The following is a 25,338-nucleotide window of genomic DNA, read 5'->3' on the forward strand; positions in this document are numbered from 1 at the left end:
AAACCCACAGTGACCGCTCACCTCTTTTGCCCTTCGGTGGGGGAAGGGGGTGGACATTCTTACTCATTTATAGCCCCCATTTATGGATCTCTTCCTTTTTTGTTGCTGCAATTTGCACCACAATAATTGTTTTACTACACACAAAATGACTCCCTGCCCAGCCTGCTGCCTTGAATTTGCCCTCCTGGAGTATTATGGATTGTTTAAGTTGTAAGATAAACAGGTTTAGGGACCTGAGGCTGTGGAATGTGTTCAGTGGGTCAAGCTTGTGTGATTTATAGGCGCCTATGATGAATTGCCTCCCTTTTCGGGGGTTAAGAATGATCAGATTTGCCTAACGGAGAGCAGTGAACTAATCTGTGGATTCAGCTGTGACCCTTGTACCTTCACAACTCAGGTTGGTGAGCGAATGAGGTGAGTTTGTTTAATCCGACCCTCCTCAGTGTGAATGTTATCAGTCAGAGCATCTACACAGGCCAGACAGCAGGGCAAAGAGCAGGCGGCTCAGACGAATGAACTCGGACCGTTTACAGATTAGGGATCTGCATGTTTTATCACCAAGAATATTCTCCTATATTTCTCTCCAACATGACAGCTTTATTTATATCGCCGCTTCTGTGCAAGATGAAATGTCTCTTGGGAATGAGTTTCATTTGACTGAACAGAGTGACCGGGGCAGATGTAGTCATTGACTGGCATACTTCAATTTAAAATGACGTCTGGTAATAGCGATGCAGGTCATCAGACCTTATCATTAAATTAAAGATCATGCAAATCTAATCATTGTGCTATTTGTACAGTCTGGAAGTTCCAGAAGCATATGACTGGAGAGAAAGAGGACATTAAGGAGAAGAAGCCCTTTTTCCTTTTGAGAGATCTGTACTTGCTTCACACAGAGATTATGAAATAACAGCCCGGCTCCTGCTGTCACATCCAGAACATGAGATTCGGGTCAGATGTGAGCTAATGCCACTGCTTAGTCATGCACACACACATGTGGTCAGTGGGACTTTCAGATAATTTTGCCCATGGAAACAGATGCACTCGTGGCTGCAACCAAATTAAATTATTATTATTATTTATTATAATTTATAATTATTATAATTGTTTAAATAGGCTTATCAGAAATATGCCCTAACTCAAACTAATCGAAAATGTAATAATTATAACTATGGATACATATCATATATTTTTTGTTGATATCGGTTAATATTGAATATTTAATTGTGCACACTTAATTCCCCTTTGAATTTAGATTACCCTTGCCATTAGCTAATGCTCAAGTTAATCTAAAAAAATCATAATAATATAATATATTCAATATCTAATATATTTAATAACATTGTTCATTGTAATCTTTAGCAAATCTTAAAATAAATATAATTTTTTTCATTCTGAACATTATAATGTTGAATTCACTTGTAGCATTTAAATGAATTGATTTTGGTTTTTAGTATTTTGTTTTAAATATATTGAGGAGGCAATTCGTTTATTAATATCAGCCTATATTTACCATATATCAACCATAACTTATAAATAATTATAAGCTTATCAGCATTGATATTTTTATGAATTTTGATGTTTCTTATATTATGAGACTGATTTCTTTACATTTCTTTACATTTCTTTCCAAGAAAACATGTTTTTTGATTATAGATAAAGGAAAACAATGAATATTCCTGGAATATTTCTTATATAAATTGCCAGTTTTTCATGTTAAATGCAAACATTTGCCTCTATTTCCAATTAATTGTGCTACAATTAACTAATATGATTTCCATCTTGAATATGTTGCATAATATTTGCATATAGTAAGTTTTTATTTATCAAAACCTTTTTAAAGTGAGGCAAACAGAGAAGCTATTGGTGGTGTATTGCTGTCATATACATATATACCTGAACTAATTGGGTCACTGTGTGAAATCAACAAGCAACAAGCAGATCTCGGGATTAAACTCTGGGGAATATCAGACGGAATGTTTAATTGCCTTGTGGTCAGATCTATCTGAAGTGCTGCAATGGCCTGTTAATTAGAGGACAGCCTGCTAAATGAAGCATACCTGTGACATGTTGTTTCTGCTCACTGCTCTCTCTCACTCTAATTACGGGAGAAAGAGAGAGCCGGCTCTTTGTTTTTGCACCTTGTTTCAAGTGTCATTCTGGAGAATGGCCGGCTGTCACAGTAACGAGCGCTCACAGATTTAAACCCAGACACGCGTATCGACTCAAAGATCCTAAAAACGTGTTAAAGGCCCTATTACTATCCAATTAACCAAATTAACTTCTACGTATTATCCTTTAGCTTGCTAAATGTGTGCTTCCAGTCTCCTTAAAGTAATTTTACAAATGTTCGTCATGGTTCGGCTGTCAGAAAAACACTTTTTTATCTAACAAATGTCTGAATTGCTGTGTTGAAGTCTTTAAGACTCAATTTCCATCGCTGCATCTCCACCGAGCTGTAGGTAAATTAAATGTTATTCTCCTGAGTAGATGAGTAATGGATGTTTAACAAGCATGTCACTCAACGGATGGCTTTATAACCCCTGTCTGCTTGTGATATAACAGTTATAAGCACCAGCTTGGCTATGCGCCACACTTCAAATAAATGTCAAATAAATTCTACTTTTTTACAGGGACAAAAACAACAGGAGCTCCTGTTGCGTGCTGCAATAAGTGCAAAAAGTTTTTAGTATTCAGACTGGGTCTTCAATACTTGCAACTTGAAGATTTGTTCAGGCTCAATGTGTAAAACAGCTTGAGCTAGCTGAGATCAATACCATCATTTTTAACAGAGGGGCGATATTGATCACGGAGAGTGTCTTTACTCAAGGCCCAATCTCATTGTTGCAGACTAAGACGCGTATTATTGTAATCATTGAGATGTTTCATCTGCCAGTCTGGTTCAGAAATAGTTCAGAGGAGTGCAGCTGAATGGAGAGTGTCCCTCACTCTGACGCTCAAAAAGAAGATGAGAAAATTCTATGAACTCAAATGTATTTTGCATGCATTATTTGGTGCATTATTCCTTTTTGCTGCCCCCTCCCCCCTCTTAAAGCACATGCGTGCACGCCAAGGTGCGCTGTGGATTGTGACGAATGAATCAGCGAAAGCGCCGGATATGTGAATAAAATATGTGCCCATGAATCGGATTCGTCTGTAAAGGCTCATTAAACCAATTCACATCCATCAGGGACCTCCAGGGAGGCAGGGGAAACTGTCCATCACTCAAAGCCAGGGTGCCGCGGAGCATTTTTTTCCGGCTTGACACGCTTAGATCAACGCCAACGTCCCCTTAACAAATAATTGTCTCTCCTCTTGGGGGAGGCCATGACATCATGGTGGGCTGCAGCCAGTCTCTTATCCGTCTTGCCCAATAAACAGCTTGCAGCCATTATGAAATCCTACAACCCTGGGTAAATACCACGGTCATTATGGTGGTGCTAAATGGCAGCCGCTGCTCTCCCTGGGATGGGGGTAAATGCCACCGGGGTCATCCCTGTGCCAAGCGGGCAAATAGTACTGGGTCATTTCTGAATGATCAGCCACATGGTAAAGGGCAAGGGGTTCCTTTTATACTGACTGGCAGTGAGACATCTGAACTGTGAAATTGCTTCGTAAGATGGCTCAGTCTTTATGAAGCAAAGAAATGCATGCTTTTAGTTATCTGACTGGTTGCTTGTCTTTTACAATCAATTATCAGGGGTCTTCAGACACTGTTTCCTGCCTTGGTCATCCACGTGAGACTCTGTCGTTCATTGTTATTCAGGATGATGGATATTTGTCTTTGCATGTTTGCTGTCTGCACCGCTTGCAATTGGGGCTATTAACAAAACAACGATAACAGAGAAGAGATAACCTTTGCTGTTAATAATAACTCTAACACAATAAACATAATTGACTACGCCATGACCTCCCTTCACCCTTTCCTGGCATTTTTTAGGAAGAGAGAATCATTCCAAACACATTTGTAATTGCTTTGTTAATATGTGGCAAATTTATACAATAGCCAGTTGGAACTGTAAGCCTTTTGTCAGCTTGGTGGGCCAAACAATCTACATAATTTGCTATAATTTATTCATTGGACCAAATTTGCAATGGGGAAAAGCATATTCATAAAGAGTAAATGGGGTAGATTGAGTAGCTACAATCATAAATTGTGCATCGCCAAAAGAGACCATTGAATGTGATTCTTGTTCACACAATGTGAATATTTCATCAGAGCTTCTGACCCTATATATTTGCCCTTATCCCACTCACTACTTGCAAACCGATATTCCAAATGGTAAATCAAAATGGTAATATTTAAATTAATAATTAAATGAATAAATAAATGAACCAACAATTGAATTCACCTAAAGTATTTTGCAATATGCTTAAATTATGCATTTTTCATGTTTAAATGTTTTTTTTTACAAAATTATTTCCCAAATGACACCTAATGAATGAATCACAATTTTTGTTTTTATATACAGAACATACTTTTGCTTTAGGACTAGCCCATTAACTCCAAGTTCTGCCTACTGTCTGTTGATTGACATTTATGAAAACTCTTCCATTATTATATAAAGAAAAAGTATTTGTGGAAATCAGATTTTTAGAAATCTGTGATATTTTGGGAAATAATATTTTTAACTTATGGAAAAGTGTTTAAACTTAACCAATTGTACTTTTGTAAGATATTATGGAATGTTTTGTTACATTGGTACATGAAATTATTGGCATAATTATTTATTGATTTAATTATTTAATTTACAGTCCTTCAGAAAAACAGAAGCACACTTTGTTTTAGAGACCTGATTAGATCTAGATTACCTTCTCACTCACTTTTTAGGTCTAATATCAGAGTTGATTGTTGCATTTGGCTAAGAAACACAAGCTATTCAAAGAACCGCTTCTGCATTTCTGATAACATCTGTTTTTTTAATACATGCTTATTTTCTTTAATCGTACCCAGCTTTCATTTGCCAGAGATTTCTTTGAATTCAGCTCCTGTAATCTTTTTTTTTTTGTGTGTGTGTGTGTGCAATGCAATTCACATTTTTTATTCCTCCTCTCATGTTCGCATGAAGCCAGTAAAACGTGTTGCCTTCACTTCTAGGTTGTTATTGGATTTGTGAAAGATGGTGGCCCATGACCAGGCTGGCGGTGTGCAGCATTGTAATGAGGCGCTCTTCCTCTCACATATCATTACAGACAGGTCTCTGGAGACCATAAATCTCATCTCCTGCACTAATCACAGTAACCCTTTCTCTTCCTCTACCTTTCAGTCACCACTTTCAACATGCCTAGCTTCCATATCAGAGTCATTTTTCCCGACCGCCGTTGTTCCCGCAAAAGAATCACATAGTGAAGTGAGAGGGGCCCTTGATGTGATCCAGTGTCGGCCCCATGGTCTCATTAGAATGGATCTATAATCCCACAGAGCACATTTCTGCAGTTACCGCTTGAAGAAAAGCACTGCACTTAAAAAAACACCTTCTTTCCAGCTCTGTGGGGAGGTCCTCTGGGAGCACAGATGGAGAATGACCATTTCACCGCTAAAACTGCACTGCTGCGCGGCCGGTGCTCGTAAACTGGTTTACAGTATGAAAGCGAGCTCAAGGTGTGTTTGTGGAAGTATACGTGTGTTTGCTTTAGATCATATGTGCAATATGTATAGAAGTGAGACTATTTGGTGCGCACATGGTATGGAAGTGGGGAGGCTTTGTTTGGTTTGGGTGAGTTAAACTGTCACCTGTGCAACCTAAGGTGATTTTTTTCCCTGCTGTGCTGAGCGTGTTTGATGCATTAGGTCAGCATTCACTTAACATCGCCTTCCTGCCTGTAAACACTGTTTTTTTCTACCTTTGACTAATGCATTTATATATATATACTACGTATGCTACCGTCTGTAAGATTTTTTTATGTTTTTGAAAGAAGTCCATTACTAAGCTGCGTTTATTTGATTAAAAATACAGTAAAATCAGTAATGTTGTGAAATATTATTACAATTTAAAAGTTTTTCTATTTTAATATATGTTAAAATGTACTCTATTCCTATGATTTATTCCTGCATTTTTTTGGCATCCATTACTCCAGTCTTTAGTGTCACATGATCCTTCAGAAATCATAATATGTTGATTTAGTGCTCAAGAAACCTTTCTTATTATACATTTTTAAAACTTTATATTGAATGCTTAATATTTTTGTGGAGACTGTGATGATGTTTTTTTTCAGAATTCTTTGATGAATATAAAGTTAATAAGATCAGCATTTATTTCAAATATAAATCTTATAAATTACGGTCTTTACGGTCACTGTTGATAAATTAACTGCATCTCTGCTGAACAAAAGAAGTAATTTAAAAAAAAACATTTGAATACTTTTAAAATCATTTATTTTGATTTACTCTTTACTACTACTATTTTGATTTAATAATTCTATTAGACTTTATGATTTTGTTATGTGATTGAACTATTTGGTTATTTAAAGTTTTTGGTTTTTAAATCGCCGTTGCTTTGTTTCTTTTACTTTTTTTTGAATAGTTGTTTCTTAGTTTTAGTTTACGACAATAACCCTGCTCTGTACTTATCGTGAGAGAGTGAAACTCTGTAAAACGACCCTTACACGGAATGGTAGCGACCTGACAATGTCCAGGCTCTCCAGGCCACCCTCAAGTACAGGCCTGGACGATTAATCCACCTCATGTTTACTGCGCTGTGGATTACTGGTGCATTTCTGGGATTAGGGGAAAATGCCCCATAGATCATATAGCAGGGATTAGTCATAATTCACAGATTTAACAGCCAATTAATCTTTGATACTAACCAATATGGGACCAAGCCAGCTGACTGGCTTTGGCTGGATAGAATGGGACCCTGTAGGTGCCAAACGAACGGAGTTAACCGAACAGAGAGAGTGAGGCTGAGAGTGCAGTAAAGAGTGTGAGGCGTTCCAGCGCTAATGCATCCTGACAGGGTGAGTGAAGAGGCAGCTCATTATTATGCCACGCATCAGGAGTCTGGCACTGACCCCTGACTCCATAAAGACCCTCCGGAACATGAGCCTCACCATTCACTCGCTCACTTCCAGCAATATGGCCAAAACTGCACTGGAACAAAGAGAGAGAAATGTACCCTGTGATATCAGAGCGTGGAACATAAATGTGAAATTTGGTCAAAAAAAAAAAAAAAAAAGAAGTCTGAGATCTGTGAGTTAGTCCAAGTTGTGCTTAGAAGAGCAGTTCAAACTAATGAATCATAGGCCTGACAGATGTCGTAAATCTTAATAAGGAAGCTATTAAACGCATCAAGCAACCAATAAATCATTTCTTCGTGTCAGCAGTGTTTAGCTCGTAGATTAGTAATGAGATGAGAGAAGTCAGAAAGAAATGACAGCAGCTTTCATGGCATGGCAGGGTCTGGTTCTCTGCCACTGGTAATTTTCAGCTCTGTCGTGTTTGATGCTCGCTGGACGAGCAGTGGTCACCTTGTGGTGCTTTTCTACCGCATTGGATATAAAGGTCACAGGCGTTCACCCGTGACATTACTACACAGAGACACCAGCTGCTTACTGTTCTGCACGCCGTAATATCTCCGCTCAAATGTTATGGGGTGCCTTGGTGCAGAGTGCACATAGGGATGGTGAGTTATTTTAATACGCAAAAAAAGGCTAGAAAGGCGCAGTTTGATTCTGAATCTTGTCTGGAGGGAAAATAAGGAGTCTGATACAGTTTCCTCATTCAGTATATGTGGGTTAGAGGAATAGTTCTACTCTCGTTTCATTCCAAACCCACAATGAAACTCAAATGTTTTGAGAAACATGTAATCTATTAAATAAAGTTAATGAGGACTGGGGCTGTAAACTCTAAAATGATACTACAAATGGTTCATATGACTCATGTTCCAAGGTTTCGAATGCCATACAATAGTTTTTTTTGAGGAACTGATTGAAAATTAAGAAATTTTTCATTGAAAATTTACTAATTTCTGCCCTATCTGTCCTTGGCACATTCATGAGAGTTATGAAAGAAGCAGAAGTCATTTTCGGTAATAAGAATAATATATTAGATGGAAGAAGAAATGTTGCCTTGGCAACTATCTGAATTAAGTTTGAGTTGAAACACTAAAATTACAACAACTAAAACTGAATTGAAAACTAATTAAAGCTCAATAGAAATATATATATTTTTTAAAACTTAACAAAAACATGCCATAACAAATAAAAGCCAATTCAAAATATTAATACAGTAAATTCCAAAGAAATACTAAAATAACTCTGAGAGGTAGGATTTTCTGACGTGTCAATGAATCATTCTGTTGACTTAATTATCCAGGTGATCCTGTTCACAAAACCGGTCAGAATGATTCAGTACAGACAAGTAAGAAAGTCCGTCATACAGGTTTGGAGCAACATATGGGCGAGGAAATGATGACTTCAATTTTTGGGTGAACAGTTCTTTAATAGGACGGGAAGGCAAAATTTCTGAAGCTTGCCAGGTTGTAAAAATAATTGTTTCTTTCTTTAGAAAAAAAAAAAAATGAATACAATATCCTCATTCAGAATATGGGATAATATCTCACTGAATCTCCTTCATTTTTCCAGCCAAGATATTATGACTTGAGTGACATTTTCTCACAATTTAGTTTCACCTACGCCTTCTATTCACTAAACAATGCAAGCAGGACTCGACTGCTATTACCTTTTATCTTTTCAAAATTCCTCTCAGAAGTGACCCTTTCCCTTTCGACGTGTCAGTCATCATCAGCGGGACATGCGAAGAATGACTTAAGCAGGCTATGCCTTTTTCAGTCTGAGTAAAGGGCCACCTCTGGCTCTCTGACTTTATTGAAATACATCTGTTTCATTCACGCTCTGCGGATCCCACCGGAGGGTCAGGTATCCCTCGGAAATGATGCCAGACATTCCTTTTCTTCTGTGTATTCCCACTTTTTCAAGCACAGACACTGTAATGCAGATCTCTGTCTGCGTTAAAGAAATCCCAGCTGGTTTGATTTGATAAGGAGCTTGTTGTCTCTCTTTTTTTCCCACACACACACAAGGTCTTAGATCGGCGCTACATCTGCTGATGCTTCCACATGTCCTCAGATTGGACTTCCTTTGTCCCTGAAGACCTGTCCTCAACAAGTAGCTTTTTTCAGCAGAAACATGTTCCCATCAAAGAGTGCAGAATGAGTGTGTCAAGTGCTTTTTCATGGGGTAGGGTTCAAACACAGCTGTTTTAATGGGACTAGACAATTTAAACCTCAATCTCAAAGGTCTGATGAAAGACTATAGACATTGTTGTTGGCATTGTAGGCACGTGATTTCACCAAGGACAACACGTTCCTGGATAAATATCTTTATGTATCCTGGAACAACATTCCAATCAACCAATCAGATTTGAGGGACAAGTTTACAGTTTATGTCCAATTTAGGTTTACAGCAGAGTTAAGTGCTTCTACATCCGTGTTATTTACTTATCATTTACCTCTGATTTTAGGGATAAGTTATGGGTAGGGTTAGGTGTAAGGGGATGGGGTTATGACAAAATTTTCGGACAAAAAATTTTCAGATCCAGGAACATGTCTTACTTGGCAAAATGACAGTGTGCATTCCTGTGTGTTTCCATTTCATGAATGTTGTGATGTCTAAATGCCACTTGTAGAATATAGTTTTAGTGTTTATTTTGTATTTTTGACAAGATTTTGTAGAGTTTTTATGTTTATGTAATCTATCAGTTATTGGCACCCAGTAATAATAATTAAATAATTAAAGAAATGCTTGTATATTCATTTTAGGTCTTGCTTCAGTTTTTATTTTTCCTCACTTTGTTGGGTTTATAGAGTTGCCCAGAGTTACATCAAATTTTATTTTATTTTTTTCTGCCTGGTCTACTCTACTCTACATCAGAAAATCCCTGAGGACTTATGTAGTATATGCTGAAAGAAATAGGCCTATAATACCTCCTGACATGCACTTCTTTATCTGTTAGGCTGTCATCTGAAAATTTGTTCGGGGAAAAAGATTACATGAACGTAGTCAGCTGAAACTGATAAGTGAGCTGATTGCAGCTGAGTGAATGAATCCGGGTCTTGTTCTGATCCGGCTCCATCCGGTGAGTGGCCCGCAGCAGCGAGAGCTTCCTCTTCTCTTCCTATGTCTGTCACGCCTGTGATCAGAGACATGCGGTCAGTCTCCACGATAATGTAAAACTACGGAGAGAACTTCCCCTTTTTGGAATACTTGGCATTCCGATGTCAGCAGCACTCATTTCATACGTTGAGCTTGAACAGGGAAGGTTCTGTAGGTCACTAGGATTTGGTACCTTGGAGCAAGGACATGCCTGTCAGTGGGAAACATGTGCTGAGCGCCGTCCGTCCTGTTGGAGGGCATTAGAAGCGTGATGTTTGGGAACCGCAGGTCATGTAGAGATAAGAGAGGTCAGATGGTTCACCACATTTGCACGTTACTCAAATAAATCGTGACTTTAAACAGGCTCAACATTCAGACGTCCCTCGAGACATAGTCTCACCCCAGACATTGCGGAATTATTTCCATGAATCTGAAAATAACCTCTCGTTATTAGTCTTAATCATCTCATTATATACTGAGTGTGCAGATAAAAAAAAAATTCTCTTTTTTTTTGAATAATTGGATGATACAGTTCATCTTTTATTTTAGGTGACCATTTACAATATGCCACACAAGTGCTACTAAACTTATAATGGTTAATCTATTAATCTATCCTGGTTAATTTAATCAATATTTGTACTTTAACTCTATTGAATTAGAAAGACCATTTTAATATAAAAGACCCTGGTCAAAAGTTTGCATACCCTTGGTTCTTAATACTGTGTGTCGTTACTGATTCTGATGAAAACTTTTGAACAGGATGAAGATGTCCAAATATTCTTTTTAAAAAAAAACAAAAACAAAATTTCATACTGTCCTTCAGAAGCAACAGTAGATACTTAATTTTTTCCCTTGAAGTCAAAATAAGTACAATTTACCTTGATCTTGAAATTCAAAAAGTTTTCACCCCATCCCCCCCCCCACACACACACACACACACACACATACACACACACACACACACACACACACACACACACACACACACTCTTAATGCACTGTTTCCGTTTGGAGCATCAGTGATTTACCTTTTTTTTAATATATATAGTTGTGTTTGAGTCCCTCAATTGTCCTCAATGTGAAAAGATGGATCGAGAAATAATACAGTGTCTGCTGGAAAGAGTTCAAATATGCAAAAGATGCTGGAAAACTGAAGAATTTGCAGGATCTGAAGGATTTTTTCTGAAGTACATTGGGCAGTTTAACTGCTTAGGACAAACAAGGGACTCAAGAACAAACATCACAAAACAATACAACAGTCGTGGATAATCCAGGTAACGACACACAGTATTAAGATTCAAGGGTATGTAAACATTTGAAGGGGGGCATTTTTATAAATTCAGCTATTTATTTTTTTTGTCTTGTGGACTATATGTAAACATATTTTATGTAAATTATCTTATTCAGGACAGTACTAAATAAAAAATAACATGCATTTTGTATGATCCCTCTTATTTTGTTAAAATAATTAAACATTTTGCAAGGTTTGAGAACAACTATAAATCTATAATCTATGTCAAATATCAAAAAGTCATTTATTTTAACTATAGCATAAGCATGCTTTACAAGCACAACATTTTACAAAAAAAGTTTGTTAGGTTTCACGTTTATAAAACAGTAAGTCTATCTAATGATAAAACAATAGATATTTCTCAAAAATAATTAAAAAAGTACCCTATTTGGTGACTTTCTTAGGAGAATGTCTATAGTTCAGTGGGCCTGCTGTATAGGCTATATGTTGCTGTTCTGAAAGACTATTGATTAGACAGTCCAGCTGGAGTCAGTTACAGTTTCAACTGTTCAAGACCAGGCTCTTAAAAATAGAGAAATAAACAGCGTGACTGTAGAAGATATAAACATTTATTCTTCCAGGATTTTGTTCAGCAGATTGTAGGATGAGGAGAGAGAAATGGGAGCATATAATGGGAATATGGGAAGGGGTGAGAGGAGGAAAGGATTCTTTTAGCAAAGAAAAAACTGCACTCTAAAAAATGCTGGGTTGTTTGAGTCAAATATGGACAAACCCAAACGTTGGGTTTAATTTTTATTATTATTATTTAATTAAAAAATGTAAACCAATGGTTAGTTTGTCTATATTTAGCCCAATCATGGGTTGAAACAACCCAGCATTTTTTTATAGGGAAATTGCCATTCATTATGATAGATTTCATCGCTTTGTTCAAGAGTTTTACATACACTCCATTAGAGAAACGTAAAAAAAGTAAACATGGGTGTAAAATGTTATTGTGCTCATCCATCATGTTGTAAAAGAGTAAAACTGATCAGAAAATTGCTTTGATGATCATAAATCACCTCAAATAAGATGATCAGTGTTTATGAAATCTAGTAAGGGACTTTGGACTTTACAATATTATAAAGGCTAATGTAGTTCTGGTTTATTCCACACTTTTGGAATGAGGCTTTGGGGAAGAGAGTAAACATTTTCAGTTTGATGAAAACATCTTTTATCGCACAAAGAATAAAACCAAACAACCATGTAATATAGCCTACTATTGCAATCGTTTAAAATCAGTAACAATGCTTATGGCAGATGCAGAAAAAAGAAAATGAGCTGGACAATGCATTGATGAGATTGTAGCTGAATGTTGATGCTCTCTTTTAATAGTAGACATAACGCCTAAGCCGGTGAAGTCCCAAAACACTGAGATCGCTTACATGAGAAATGGCCTAAAAATAAAACATTTTAAATGATAATGCGGTGGTAGGCCATTCTTTACATCACTGCAGTTTATTCTAGGTAGCCTATCTGCAGACATGAAATGCAGAAAGAAAGCTGGGGGCTGGTGTGAAGTAACACAATAGACCATCCTGCAGCCTTGACATGGTGAACGCATGCCCACGTGTTCTCTTGGGCGGTTTTCAGTCGCTCCACTATGGGGCGTATTAGGGCTTTAAGGTCTACTGAGGGAGCGGGCAATGTCAACTGTTCAACTGAACCATGTATTTACTTGAGATGAGAGCGAGTGGGAACTGTTGTGGTTTAGAGAAAATGTGCCTGAATATATCAAAAAGCAAAACACACAAACCACCCACATAAACAAACACACTTTTTGAACATTAGGCACATTGCGTCGGATCAGATGCGTGCGTTCATTTGAACATTTCTCGTGAGGTATACCTAGGCTAATTTAGCAATAAATAGTAGCCTATACATTTCACTTTATTTTTATAAATTAGCTTAGCCTACATATGAAACCGAAAATAACAAACAAAAACAATTTTTTTTAAAAAAGTTTCATTAGGCCTAAAGCCTACGTGTAAAAAGTAGGATTCGTGGAATTATCTAGAAATGTCACTCACGAGATACATTTATTTACTCACAAGTATTTTAGGCAACCTTTCCTCCAAAGCTTATCCAATAGGCCAACAGCCCCACGACTAAAGAAAATTTAGAGAAAGGTAGGCTATTTACCCGAGCATGCTGTTCTTGTTTAACAGGATGAATTTAAAAATGAACGTGTAGCCTAAGTAATACTCGTCTTTCTATGCTGATTCAGTTAAAAAGCAATCGCTCAAATCCTACAAGGAATTACCGAAATTACTTCAGTGAATCTGTCAAATCCAGTACTGAATTAACGAATGACCAGAACAGCATTTCCGTCAGTTTCAGTTGGGACTGTGGGAAACTCTATAAAGGCTGTTCAAAGTATTCTAACTGAAGTAGGCAGGCATAGCCTAACTATTTTGATATATTATCGTGAATGTTTCATTGGTTATTGGTTTTGGAAGACACTTGAAAACTGGTTGTTCGTAGCCTAACAAGTAAGTTTTTTGTTAAACATTTTTTTAATATATATTTTTCACAATAGTATTGTCAGAGGAGGCTATACCATCTGCCAAAAAAAAGGAAAAAGAAAAAAGGAAACTCTTTCAAGTGATATTACCCTGTGAATATATCCTTGAGAATTACATCGCAGTAAAAAAAAGCAGCATATCACCTTTGGAGGCGGGATGTCGTTTTTGTAACCGAGACGCCCATCATTCAAAATGCAAACCAATGAGAAAGAGGGAGAGAGCGCTGGAACTGTACCGTCTCTCTCTTTCTCTCTTTCTGTGACAGCATGGCTCATGCACCCTGACCAACTTAGCTGCCTGGAAGATTACTGTTGTGGACTATATCCTACCACTTAATCTTGAATGCGCTAAAAACCTTTGTGCATTTCGTCCAGGAAGGTAGTTTGGTTTCCTAATCTGAAGACAGCGCGTCAGGACAGCATTTATACAAATTCATTTGGTAAACGTCAAGGTTTACAAACAGAGCTCGGGTCTTCATTCACATGTTGGAAGATGAGGTGCCAGTGGACATACGCTGTTGTTTTCATTCACTCCAACTAACTACAGTGACAAACCGCACTTTGGGATGGGAAGTGAACACTCAAAGGACCTGAAATTTGTCTAATTGCTTTCTTTCCTCGTGGAAAACTAACTCGATAAATCGCAAGAAAGGATGTGCTTGAGATGAACGCATTATCAGACTGGACTATTGACAGACAGCGAGCGAATTAACCGGCTTCTTAGTGTTTCTTCTAAAAATGTACATGTAACTGTGACTCTTTGAAGGCTCTGACATTCCTTGCACTACGGTCGTATAGATCTGTCATTACAATTAAAGAAACATAATTTAAAAAGAACACATTCCGCGCGTGGGATATTCAAGGAAAACTGACGGGTCGCGCAGTTCGTCACCACCGGAACGCTGTATCGAAGGAGGCTGCGATTGAAACTTTCAGAAATGCCGCAGGTGGAGATGTTTTATTTTGCGTTTATTACCTTGTTTATGTCTGTGTTGGGCCTGGATCCGGCGTCTAAGATTGTGGCGGATCGCTTCGCAGTCTACTGGAACCGAACAAACCCAAGGTGAGTTAGTTAATTGTACAGTAAATATAATAAAACGCAGCTTCACTTGTCATTCGAAGCGCCATAGTCCGCAATACCGAGCGAAGTATAGCCTACTGCGGCTGCGAACTGAACAGGCTCGTCGACCCGCCAGGAACGCTTGAATAAGTTTCATGAGTGATACAGCAGTCACAAAAAAAACACATTTGTAAGCGCAAAGCTTCTTTAAAAATACACGCGTGCTGCACATCTCGCGCGCAATAGGCACTGACAGCGTTATTTTACAGTAATTTGGCAAAATTATATGAAGTTACAAGCGCGGCAAAAAAAACGGCGCTAGGAATTGCCAAAATAATCGAGGCGCGAATAGTTATAAAATGATTTACGTTGTCCGATTTAAGTGCTTTTTAGTTAGTTTAACAAGCTAGTTATCAAACGTGTTATTTAGTATAACTAGTGTAAATTGTGTGTGTGTGTGTGTGTGTAGGTATATGTTACCGGCAAAGTGTGAAATTTATAGAATGCCTAGGCAATGTATAGAATGCCTGATGGTTTTTGGCAAAAATACATTACCTAATTCTATACATTACCTAGGCATTCTATAGAATGCCGGATTACACACTTTGCCGGTAACATATATATATATATATATATATATATATATATATATATATATATATATATATATACACATACATACACACACACACACACACACACACACACACACACACATATATATATATATATATATATATATATATATATATATATATATATATATATATTAATCCCACTTTTTGAGTGGAATTTTACCTCATTCTGCGATAACTTTGGACCGGATTTATATGAGAGGGGTTTCTTTCTGCTTTTGAGAGATTGACAGGCAAGCTCTTTCAAAGGAAAAAGTTATGCCGTACCACTAGCTTGTCCTAGACATTGCCCTCTAGAAACATCATTAGAAATAAATATCATGCCTCATTGGTCAGTTGTTCTTTAAAATCCAATTTACCTCTTTGAAATGTGATTTTGCTTGTTATCATAATTCTAAAAGGGCACAATTCTATCAATTCCTATTTCTTTTGAGGCATTTATAAAATGTGTGGCTGAAAATGAGCTAGTAATGGTTTTCAACAAAGGTTTTCTAATTAGGTAATATAACCTTCATGTGCAATGAAGGGTGTTAATGAAAAATAGCATCAGGAGTACTATTCTGACTGAATGTGATATTGAATAAGTTGGTTTGATGACTGTTAATAGTCTGGGTAGTTTAATTTGAATAAGTCATCTCTTAATATATTATTATTCATGTGAGGAATTTGCTTAACAGATTAACATATAATAAATATATTTATATTGAAATTGCATCAGGCTCGCTGTGCCCTTCTCTTTGCCGCAAGTCTAGAATTGCCTGAAAGTGCAGTGATTCCAGCTCATCCCCATTCTCGGTTGTCTCTCTTCAGTTGCCATGGGGCTTTCTCTCTGCCCTGCACCCCAGCCCCATGCTGGCTTTACACAATGGGTCAAACCCTGAGAGGCATTTCAGGAGTGGTTGATGCCCAGTTGGGTGCATGCTCATGAGAGAGAAGCGCATGCAGGGGTCACACGTTCAGTGATAACAGCACAAGGCTGCGGTTAACCATCATCGGACAGTATTGAGCTCTGGTCAGGGTGAATTTGAGGGCGAGCCTTGTTTCTATAGCCTGGCAGCAGTGTGTGTTTGTGTGATTGTGAATATGTGTGTGTGTGTGTGTGTGTGTGTGTGTGTTGGAGGCTCCCTGCCTATGTTTTGTCCGGGCAAAATGAGGCCCCTCTAGCAAATAAATGAGTTAGTTCAAATGAGTATCTCTCATTCACATTCATGTACTCACCCAATGGCCTAATTCAAATCTGGCTGGGCTGTATAATGTAGCAGCACTCTCTGGCAAGACCTCGGGGCCTTAAATGTCACTCATAACCCAAAAACAAGTTACCTCCTGATCAGAATGTGTCTGCACATAGGCGTGATGTTGGACTTCTTCATTTAAACATTGATTTAATCTATCGTACCCTCGAAAGACCAATTCTTTAGCAGGTTTTAAGATGTTTGATCATTTCATTGTGTTGTTTTAAATAGCCTCTCTTAATGTCACTCATTAACATGCCTAAATTACGAACATTAGAGACAGCTGTACAAGAGTCCAACTCAAAGACTTAGATAGCCATGCCATGAAATATTCATTCATTTATAGATTGCCTACATTACAGCTTTAATTGAAGTTCTTAGTAGCTTAATGACAATGAGATTCTATAATAATAAGAAACACAACTGTTTATAATTTTTTTTCCCTTAAAGTGTGCAGGGAGGCTTATCTCTTAAGGCTTATCTCTCGTTATTTTGCAAGCGTAGGAGTTGCACTTTAAAGCAGCGGCGAACATACTGAGTGATTGCTAGTATTTTCACACGAGTGAGTACGGCGGAGTCTATAGAGATTCTTTAGAGGATTTAGGGGGGGATGGCTCCTTTAGTTTTTGGCCTGAGATTTGCAGTGCACCCATTCATATGTAAGCCTCTGTCTTGCTCTACATATGGTGGTCTTACAAGCTTCACTGGGTTTCGGGGGCTCTTTTTTTCCCCTCCAATGCGGTCTACGCCGTTTGCAATTACAAATTCAATTCAAGTTGGCAGATTTCCTCTGAAGTTTCCCAGCTCGTTCTCAGATTAGTCATTTCTCGAGACGTGTTCGTTCGCAGGCATTACTGGATTGGCTTGAGATAGAGAGCTTATTGTTTCCTTCCCTATCCTGCGCGTCTGAGAAAGTAGTGTTCTTGTAATCCAGATAAGCAATCTACATTACAAATATATTCATTTGTGACCCTGGATCACAAAACCAGTCACAAGTCGCACGGGTATATCTGCAGCAATAGCCAACAATACATTGTATGGGTCAAAATTATCGATTTTTCTTTTATGCCAAAAATCATTAGGATATGAAGTAAAGATCATGTTCCATGAAGATATTTAGTAAATTTCCTACCGTAAATATATAAAACATTTATTTTTGTGAGTGAATGCAGCACAATCGCGAACATGAATGGACAACTTTAAAGGCGATTTTCTCAATGTTTCGATTTTTTTGCACCCTCAAATTTCAGATTTTCAAATAGTTGTATCTCAGCCAAACATTGTCCTATCCTAACAAACAATACATCAATGGAAAGCTTATTTATTCAACTTTCAGTTTATGTAAATCTCAATTTTAAAATATTGACCCATGTGACTGGTTTTGTGGTCCAGGGTTTGTGGTCCAATTTGTGCTAGTTCCTGGAATTTTTAACTAAAATAGATCTTGTGTTGAAAACGAAACCTGTTTATTTGTTGTTGATAGTCAGGATCAGTCAGGAATCAGTATTGAATTCCTACCTTAATCTTCTGGCTGTTTGTGTATGTGGTGCCATGGAAGCCGATACCGCTGTCCATCAAAGAGGTCTGTCGAATGGACCTAACAGCTGGGGAGAGGGATTTCAGCATTCTGACGGAGTCCCGTTTTAATCACTGATAATGCCTCTCAAATCTCTCAATAACAGATGTGGCACATTTCCTACAGTTTTTGAAGCCTTCTCAGTCAGGTGGTGTAGTGAGTTGTATGCTCTGCCTCTTTAGACTTGGGTTTTTTGTAACATTTCACACTTAAACACTTTCTAGGTTGTCTTTCTCTGCTAATTTCTTCACTGCAGAAATGGGAAATGTCATGGATCTCCTGTAAAGCCCTCTCTTTTTCACCTCTTAACTAAGCTTGTGCAATATGACCTCAAATGGTTTCCTTTTTGTGCCGGCTCAGTTTTAATCCCCACTTTAAAAACAAAGCCCATGGTTTGTGGTTTGTGGCCAGTTGATATTGTGATAGCTGTTCGGTGGTATTGTGTGGGGTTCAGTTTGTATTGTTCTGTGTGTTTACCCTCCTTTTCCCATGCTGGCACATCTAGCCTCCTGCTGCTTGGTTCCGCTTGGATTTCAAATGGGGGGTGAAAAAATCATGTCCAAATATTGACTGGTCCGAAGACCTCGGTCTTCTCTTAGCTCACGTGAAAGGGTGCCATTGTTCCTGTCTTAGTGGATCTTTTCCAGAGTTTCAAGTATTTAGGCTCTTACATGCAGGAAGTGCATACAGCAGGGCTTGTAGAAGGAAATATAGAGCGACTAAAGAATGGAAAGAGTTACAGATGGGAACCGCAGGCCTCTTGGTTTGAGTCCCACAATCGCGCCCCATCCCGATTAACCCTCCAGGGCTGTGTGGCAGTGTGCTGGTGCTCTCAAAAGATTTGGGCTATCAGAAGACTCACTCCAGCAGAGAGAAAGTTCTCCTGCAGGGTAACTAGAACATCCTGCTGTTTGATGACCCCTAACACACCGAGAGGTGCCTGACCCCCTTCCTTTTTCGCTCAGCTCTTGCGTTACGCTAATAAACTGTCATGATTGCGTCTCTGAGAGAATTCAGGGAGTGTCTCTTTTTAAATTAAAGTTAACCGTTCTTTCTTTTTTTTACGAATTCACGCTTGAGTCATCACAGCGATCGCTCATCCTCTCTGAACTTTTTGATGATAACTGATGCATTTCGGGTCTCTGTGTTTGCTTGAGGTAAGCTCCTCATACTCTGTGAGCTTTTAAACTGCGAGTGGTGAAATGTCTTTGCTGGGGTCTTTGAAGGCCTGGCTGAAGGTATTAACAGAGAGGCACTAAAGGGCTTAGGAGGTCATCGGCCCATTGTGTAAAGATACAAAACACTTCCTCTGAACCCCTTCACCCTTCTATGTCTCCCTCGGAGAGCCACGACCTCAACAACCATTCATATTAATCAGCTTCAGACCTTAATGACCTGATAAAGCTCCTGAAAGGATCCTAAAGTTTACTAAGCCCCCTTGATAAGAATTGGAGGAAAATGTAGCATGCGGTAATGACTACTTTGCGCATTCTTTCGCAGCGAAAGCGCAGAGCGGTTTGCTCTTTGTGCCCTTCATTACGGCACATTTAATCGCAATGAGAAATAATGAAGGAAGCATTTGTTCGACAGGCTAAGCTAATAAAAATGGACTGACTTGGCAGGAGTTAGCATGAAAGGAAAACAAGAAAGAACAAGAAACAGAGAGATAGGATGAGAGAGAACGCTTCCTAGCTTGAAAAACGTGTCTCACAGATTTGAACTTGGTCTGTAACCTTAAAACTGCTTTCACCTGCACAAATGAGGGACTTTTGGATGAAGAATACCTTAATCTTTCTTTCTCATCCAGAAGGAACCTACAGTGCAAGGATTACTTGAAGCTGCCTTCTATAAAATATTTCACCCTTTCAAAGCATGGAAAAAATTGGATGATGAATATTTTTGTGCTGTGGTGAAGGACATAAATCTTTTCAAATTCACTGTTTGACATTAAGCTGCTTTGGCTACATTATTGTGAACATATTGCAATCATAGCTATGGTAGTGCTCCAACAAAATCATCAGATTGTTAATTAAATATTATAGAGAAAAAGAAATACAATGTGACGTTTTCAATTTACCAAACTTTTTCTGAACGAAAATAAATGATGAAGAAAAATCTCTAAGGATAACGCAGCAACTGATTTTCTTTTTTTTTTAATAGTTTATTTCTGGATAAACCCAATAATAAATTACGCAGGAGATGCTTTAATCAGGCTGTTAATTGTTTACAAATATCTTTTGGCTGATGTTTGTGTATGTTGCACATTCATTAGTTCATATTTAGAAATGTGTCCCTTTTTTAATGAAAAATAAAACAAAACAAAAAATTAAAGGTCAAAAAAAACTTTTTGGGATCTAAATGTTCCAGTCACATTCTTGGTTTGAGATTGCGGAACCGTTTATAGTAGATTATCAGTATGTGGTAAGTGGTAAAGCATTTCCATGTCACAAATTTGAGTACTCTCCGAGCATTGGGACCCATAAAACATTAAACGCTGTTTGCGATCTCAGAGTCAAGTCTGGCCAACAAACCTTCACACGCAATGTTGAGAAAATGAGGTCAATGTGACCATCATTGGAATCTTAAGGTCATTTTGCTATATCAGTGTGGATGACTATGCAAATGAATATCTTCTTTTCACTTAGCCACGGATTGTTAGATGCCATTAAATATAATTTTTTAACTGTTTTAATCATTAAATTACACTTTTGTCACGTTTGTCGTTAGTTAGTTGCCCTTTATTTTTTGTCCATATGAGTAGTCTAGTATTTGTCTTGCAGACTTAGGAGTGTATACGCGGCCATTTTCAAACTTGCTTCCATTTTGTGTTTTGAACGGAACAGCTGCAGATTTGGGAGTATAGGTTCCCATTTTTGGTTGCCTTTTTTTCTTCCTCACTTTCACTTTTTTTTTGGAATATGTTGCAACTGATTTCCTTCCAAACTCTGTTTAATTTATATCTTGCAGTCAGTCGATGCAAAAGAATGAACTGTTTATTGATTTCTAGCAGTTTCAGTGTGTCGATCCCATTCCAAGCTAGTAAAGTATTCCTAAAACATTCGAGTTACACAACACAACCTTAAATGTACACATTTGATTTACTCCACAGAAGCACAGACATAAGAAACCAGGCTCATGCGACGGCAGCACAACCGTGTCCTCTGTACGCTGGTGCTCTGGCACTAGTATCACTGGTAGGGGGAACATGCTGGCAGACGGTGGAGTCATAGAGGCATCCACTCCTCTTTTATGTATCTGCTGCGGCCAGGCCTCAGTTATTCTTGTGCATAATTGATGGAAAAGTTAGAATAGCAGAAGTAATGCGATGAGAGGGTGCAGCGAAGCGGCAAGGCGGACAAGCGCACTGCTGGCAGCCGGGAGTGGGATCGCGTGCGTGGGGCAGCAAACATTGCAGGGGATGAGAGGGCAGCTGGAGTAACAGGTCATCACAAAGAAGCAGGACAAAGTGTCAGCCGCTAGTCAATCAAGCACTTCCTATCCCAAGAGTGACCTTCTGGCTAGCAAACACACGCAAGATATATGCTGGTCAAACTGGCAGCCGTTTGCCCAGTTGACCAATCGTGTGACTTTTTTATTATACTTGATGCACTGCTTGTCGTTTGATTTGTAATGAAATGGCATTTTGAATATGCATATGGGCGTACGCCATTGTTTTGAATCCTTTGAACTCCCATGTGATTCAGTGAAACTGCAGGCATGCTCACGCTGCTCCAGTGACAAGTTGTGTGTCACACCTTGAGCAGTCACTACAAAGAGGTGCTAATGGGTGAACAGCCCTACTTTGTCTAATAGACAATGAGCCACTAACCAGTATCATCCTGTTTCAAAGCAGCCGTGCGACCATTCAGGGGCAGGGAGTCTGCAGGAAATGAAGGTATCTTCCCCTCAGGCTCTCTTTGAATCACTAGTTACTGAAACTAATCATTATTGGTCCTCCCAATTTGATCACTCTGTGATCACTATAAGAACTGACGTGAAGCAAGACACTGAAACTCAGACAGGTGAAAACTGGAAGTGTCACATTTTAATAGGCTGAATAAGTAACATTACATTACTGCTCAGTATGTACTGGAATATATACCAGGAATAAGAATGTGGTCAGCGATCAAAAAAAGAACTGGTTCTTTCGTCTCTGTCAGCTTTGCTGCTTTTTTTGGTTTACCAACATTTTGAAGCATGAAGCAGGGAGAATAATCCTAAATGTGATTAAAAACATGAGTAAATGCACAGATAAATCTTTTCTTTTTAGGATTAGGATGGGAGCTTTTGTTGGGTTTAGAGAGCTGTTGTGCTATTTATTAAAATTTGAATGGCTGTTTTTATGGCTACATAAGTAAAAATAAAACTTTTAACAATGATACATACAATGATTACACGAGGCATATTTATGAACATTTAAATTTTTTCAGCGTTTAAAAGCACATTGTTTTTCTGTGTTTCTGTAAAATTTGTCTAGCATTAATTTTTGCTTTGAAAGATGCATATAATTTCTAATAAATCTACATTTATCTATTTTTATGTTTTCCAAAAGCAATTCTTTAAAATCAGTTTTCCCGGAATACAATGAACTAAAGTCATTTATCCATTAAATTAATAACTCTTGATTCACATGCTTCATTAGAAAATCATATCCAAAAAAAAAACCCCGATACATTTTTCAGGAGGAATTTTGTACAACCACTAGGCATGTACAGAAATACGATCCCATTGTAACTCAAAGGAAACCATCTGTCTTCGACATAAATATTATTGCGATGCCATAAAGGCTTCCGATGGAAACATAAGCACTAAATGTGCTCAGGAAACAAATAAACCATGTTTATGGCTGTACCTATGGCCCTCTGGACATTTCTGCTTCCCTGAAAAGACACAAAGACAATCCTTCAAATCATCACCTTCTAATATTCTCAAAACTGCACGCGGTAATTTGCAGCAATTTACTATTTTATTACAGGATAATTACTCATGGTTAATGTAATTTTTTTTTAAATAGAATTTACAAAGAAACAAGATTTTACATTGTAGATTTTATCAGGTTTTTGATGAGGGGGTATGTATTGTTTATAGATTTTAAAATTGAATACAAGTGTGATCAAATTTATGATACCATCAACCCAGCCTTTCATGAACAGATTAATATTGTATGATGATTTTTTTTCTTTCTTTTTGGAAACATTTTTTTTAACGTAAAATAAAAACATTAAAGTCAGATAGATTTAGTTGTTTTGTGTTTTGTTGACCAGATGAGAATTTGGTTTAAAAAGAAAGTCTCAGTATCTTGTGACTATTGTTGTGAATGTGATGTGGATGGATGTGGGAGTTCAGCTGGTCAGGTCCAGACACGCAATGCACATGGGATGTTCAAGTGCTATTGCCAGTCACAGATCTTCCATATAGCTTGTGTCAGAAAGTAAGGCTTTTTTATTCCCTTTTTTTAAATTCACTTTTTACCCTTTAAATTCACATAAATATAATTGAGTTATTTTACATGCATTCTATTATATCATAAAATACACTCTAATTTGTCTTTTGACTATCATTTTTAATAATTAGTTTTATTTTTGTCAATTTGATTCTTTATAATTTGCAGGAAGCTTTTACATGTTATAATGTCCCTGTTTACTATCGAAAGAACTGGGGCACGGAGCAAAGCTATTGAGGGGAGTGGTTTCTAGAACCCACCAATTGAAACAGTACGGGCTCTGCAGATCTGGGGAAACCAATAAGGTTTTGTTGGGTTGAGTATCTCGGGCAGATTAGTGTAGAAGAGTAACTTGGGGTGGCCTGAATGAATGCAGAACATGTTCATTCTCTCAAGTTCACTTTTGGTTCTGGCGATTTGCTTGGCAAGTTCACTTAACGATCAATCACCCTTAAAAGCATGTCACAACATTTCATAAGTGGGGAGAACAGCCACTACCGTCAAATTTACAACATTTAATTGTTGGCCCGGCACTGGCCCCTGCCAGCAGAGAGTGAATCATAAGTTATGTTCTCATATTAGCGTTTGTATAATTCAGATGCTCTACGGGACACCTGAAGTTTGCCAGGAGAGATCCGGTGTGAAAGTGAGAAGGTTACGGGATGCATGGGCCCCCTTAGCTGCTCCCCTCTCCCTTCTCTTCCTCCGTCGCCAGTTGTCTGCCACGTCCATAGACTCGGTCTTAAGGGCTGATATCAGATACGGTGGGGATGAAATGGCTTACGCTGGGCTGTAGGCCTGGGCTCAACCGAGTTCTCACCCCCTTTTATTGTCCGCCTTAACTCTGATGTCATTTCCATCCCCTCTGGCGACCCTGTCGAACTGATAATATCTTTTGTCGGCAAGTCCCTTGTAGGAATAATCCCAATATGCATACCAGCCTTTAAAAGCAAGGAATATGTGTTATATGGGTGTTAGGATACGAGCATGCAGACACTTTTAGCTTTCTCACTGGGGGAATGAATCTCTGTTTGCCTCTGTCTCATCCCTTATGTCTTATAATGATTTTGTGTTTTCTCTTTTCTGCGTTTGATTATTTTGCCTATCTCCCCACTCCCTGCCCGGGTGCGATATCTCATGGTGGCCATTGAATTCGCCATATGGAGTCGGTATGGCGGAGCCTATCTCAGTCCAGATGCTTTTCAGATGATTGTGTAGCACCGTGCGATTTTATTGTGAAACTCCGCTCTCGCCCAGACAGAAACACTAATTTCATTTGGTGCGCGCAGGATGAAGACGTGCTTTTGAAGACAGACCCCAATGCGGTCGTGCTTATCTGGAACAGCACGTCCTGCCACATTTGCACCCTTTTAATCTGACATCCTGGACGCTGGGTTTTGTACTCGGGGTGTGAACATTATTTAATGATGCTGAAATGTGATAATTTGCACAAAATGGCAGTTC

At 38.3% G+C, this 25,338-nt stretch overlaps 1 protein-coding gene across 1 annotated transcript in view; it reads left to right on the forward strand.

The window, feature by feature from the left end:
* The first annotated feature begins 14,143 nt into the window (after nt 1–14,143).
* Nucleotides 14,144–25,338, forward strand: part of efna5a (ephrin-A5a) — a 50,901-nt gene continuing 39,706 nt past the window's right edge. The window contains exon 1 of the mRNA XM_081391745.1: nt 14,144–14,991. Coding sequence (XP_081247871.1) covers nt 14,867–14,991 — 125 coding nt within the window. The 5' untranslated portion in view covers nt 14,144–14,866. The remainder of the gene's footprint in view (nt 14,992–25,338) is intronic.

This window comes from Scardinius erythrophthalmus, assembly GCF_964197995.2.
Source record: "Scardinius erythrophthalmus genome assembly, chromosome: 17".
Taxonomy (NCBI): Eukaryota; Metazoa; Chordata; class Actinopteri; order Cypriniformes; family Leuciscidae; genus Scardinius; species Scardinius erythrophthalmus.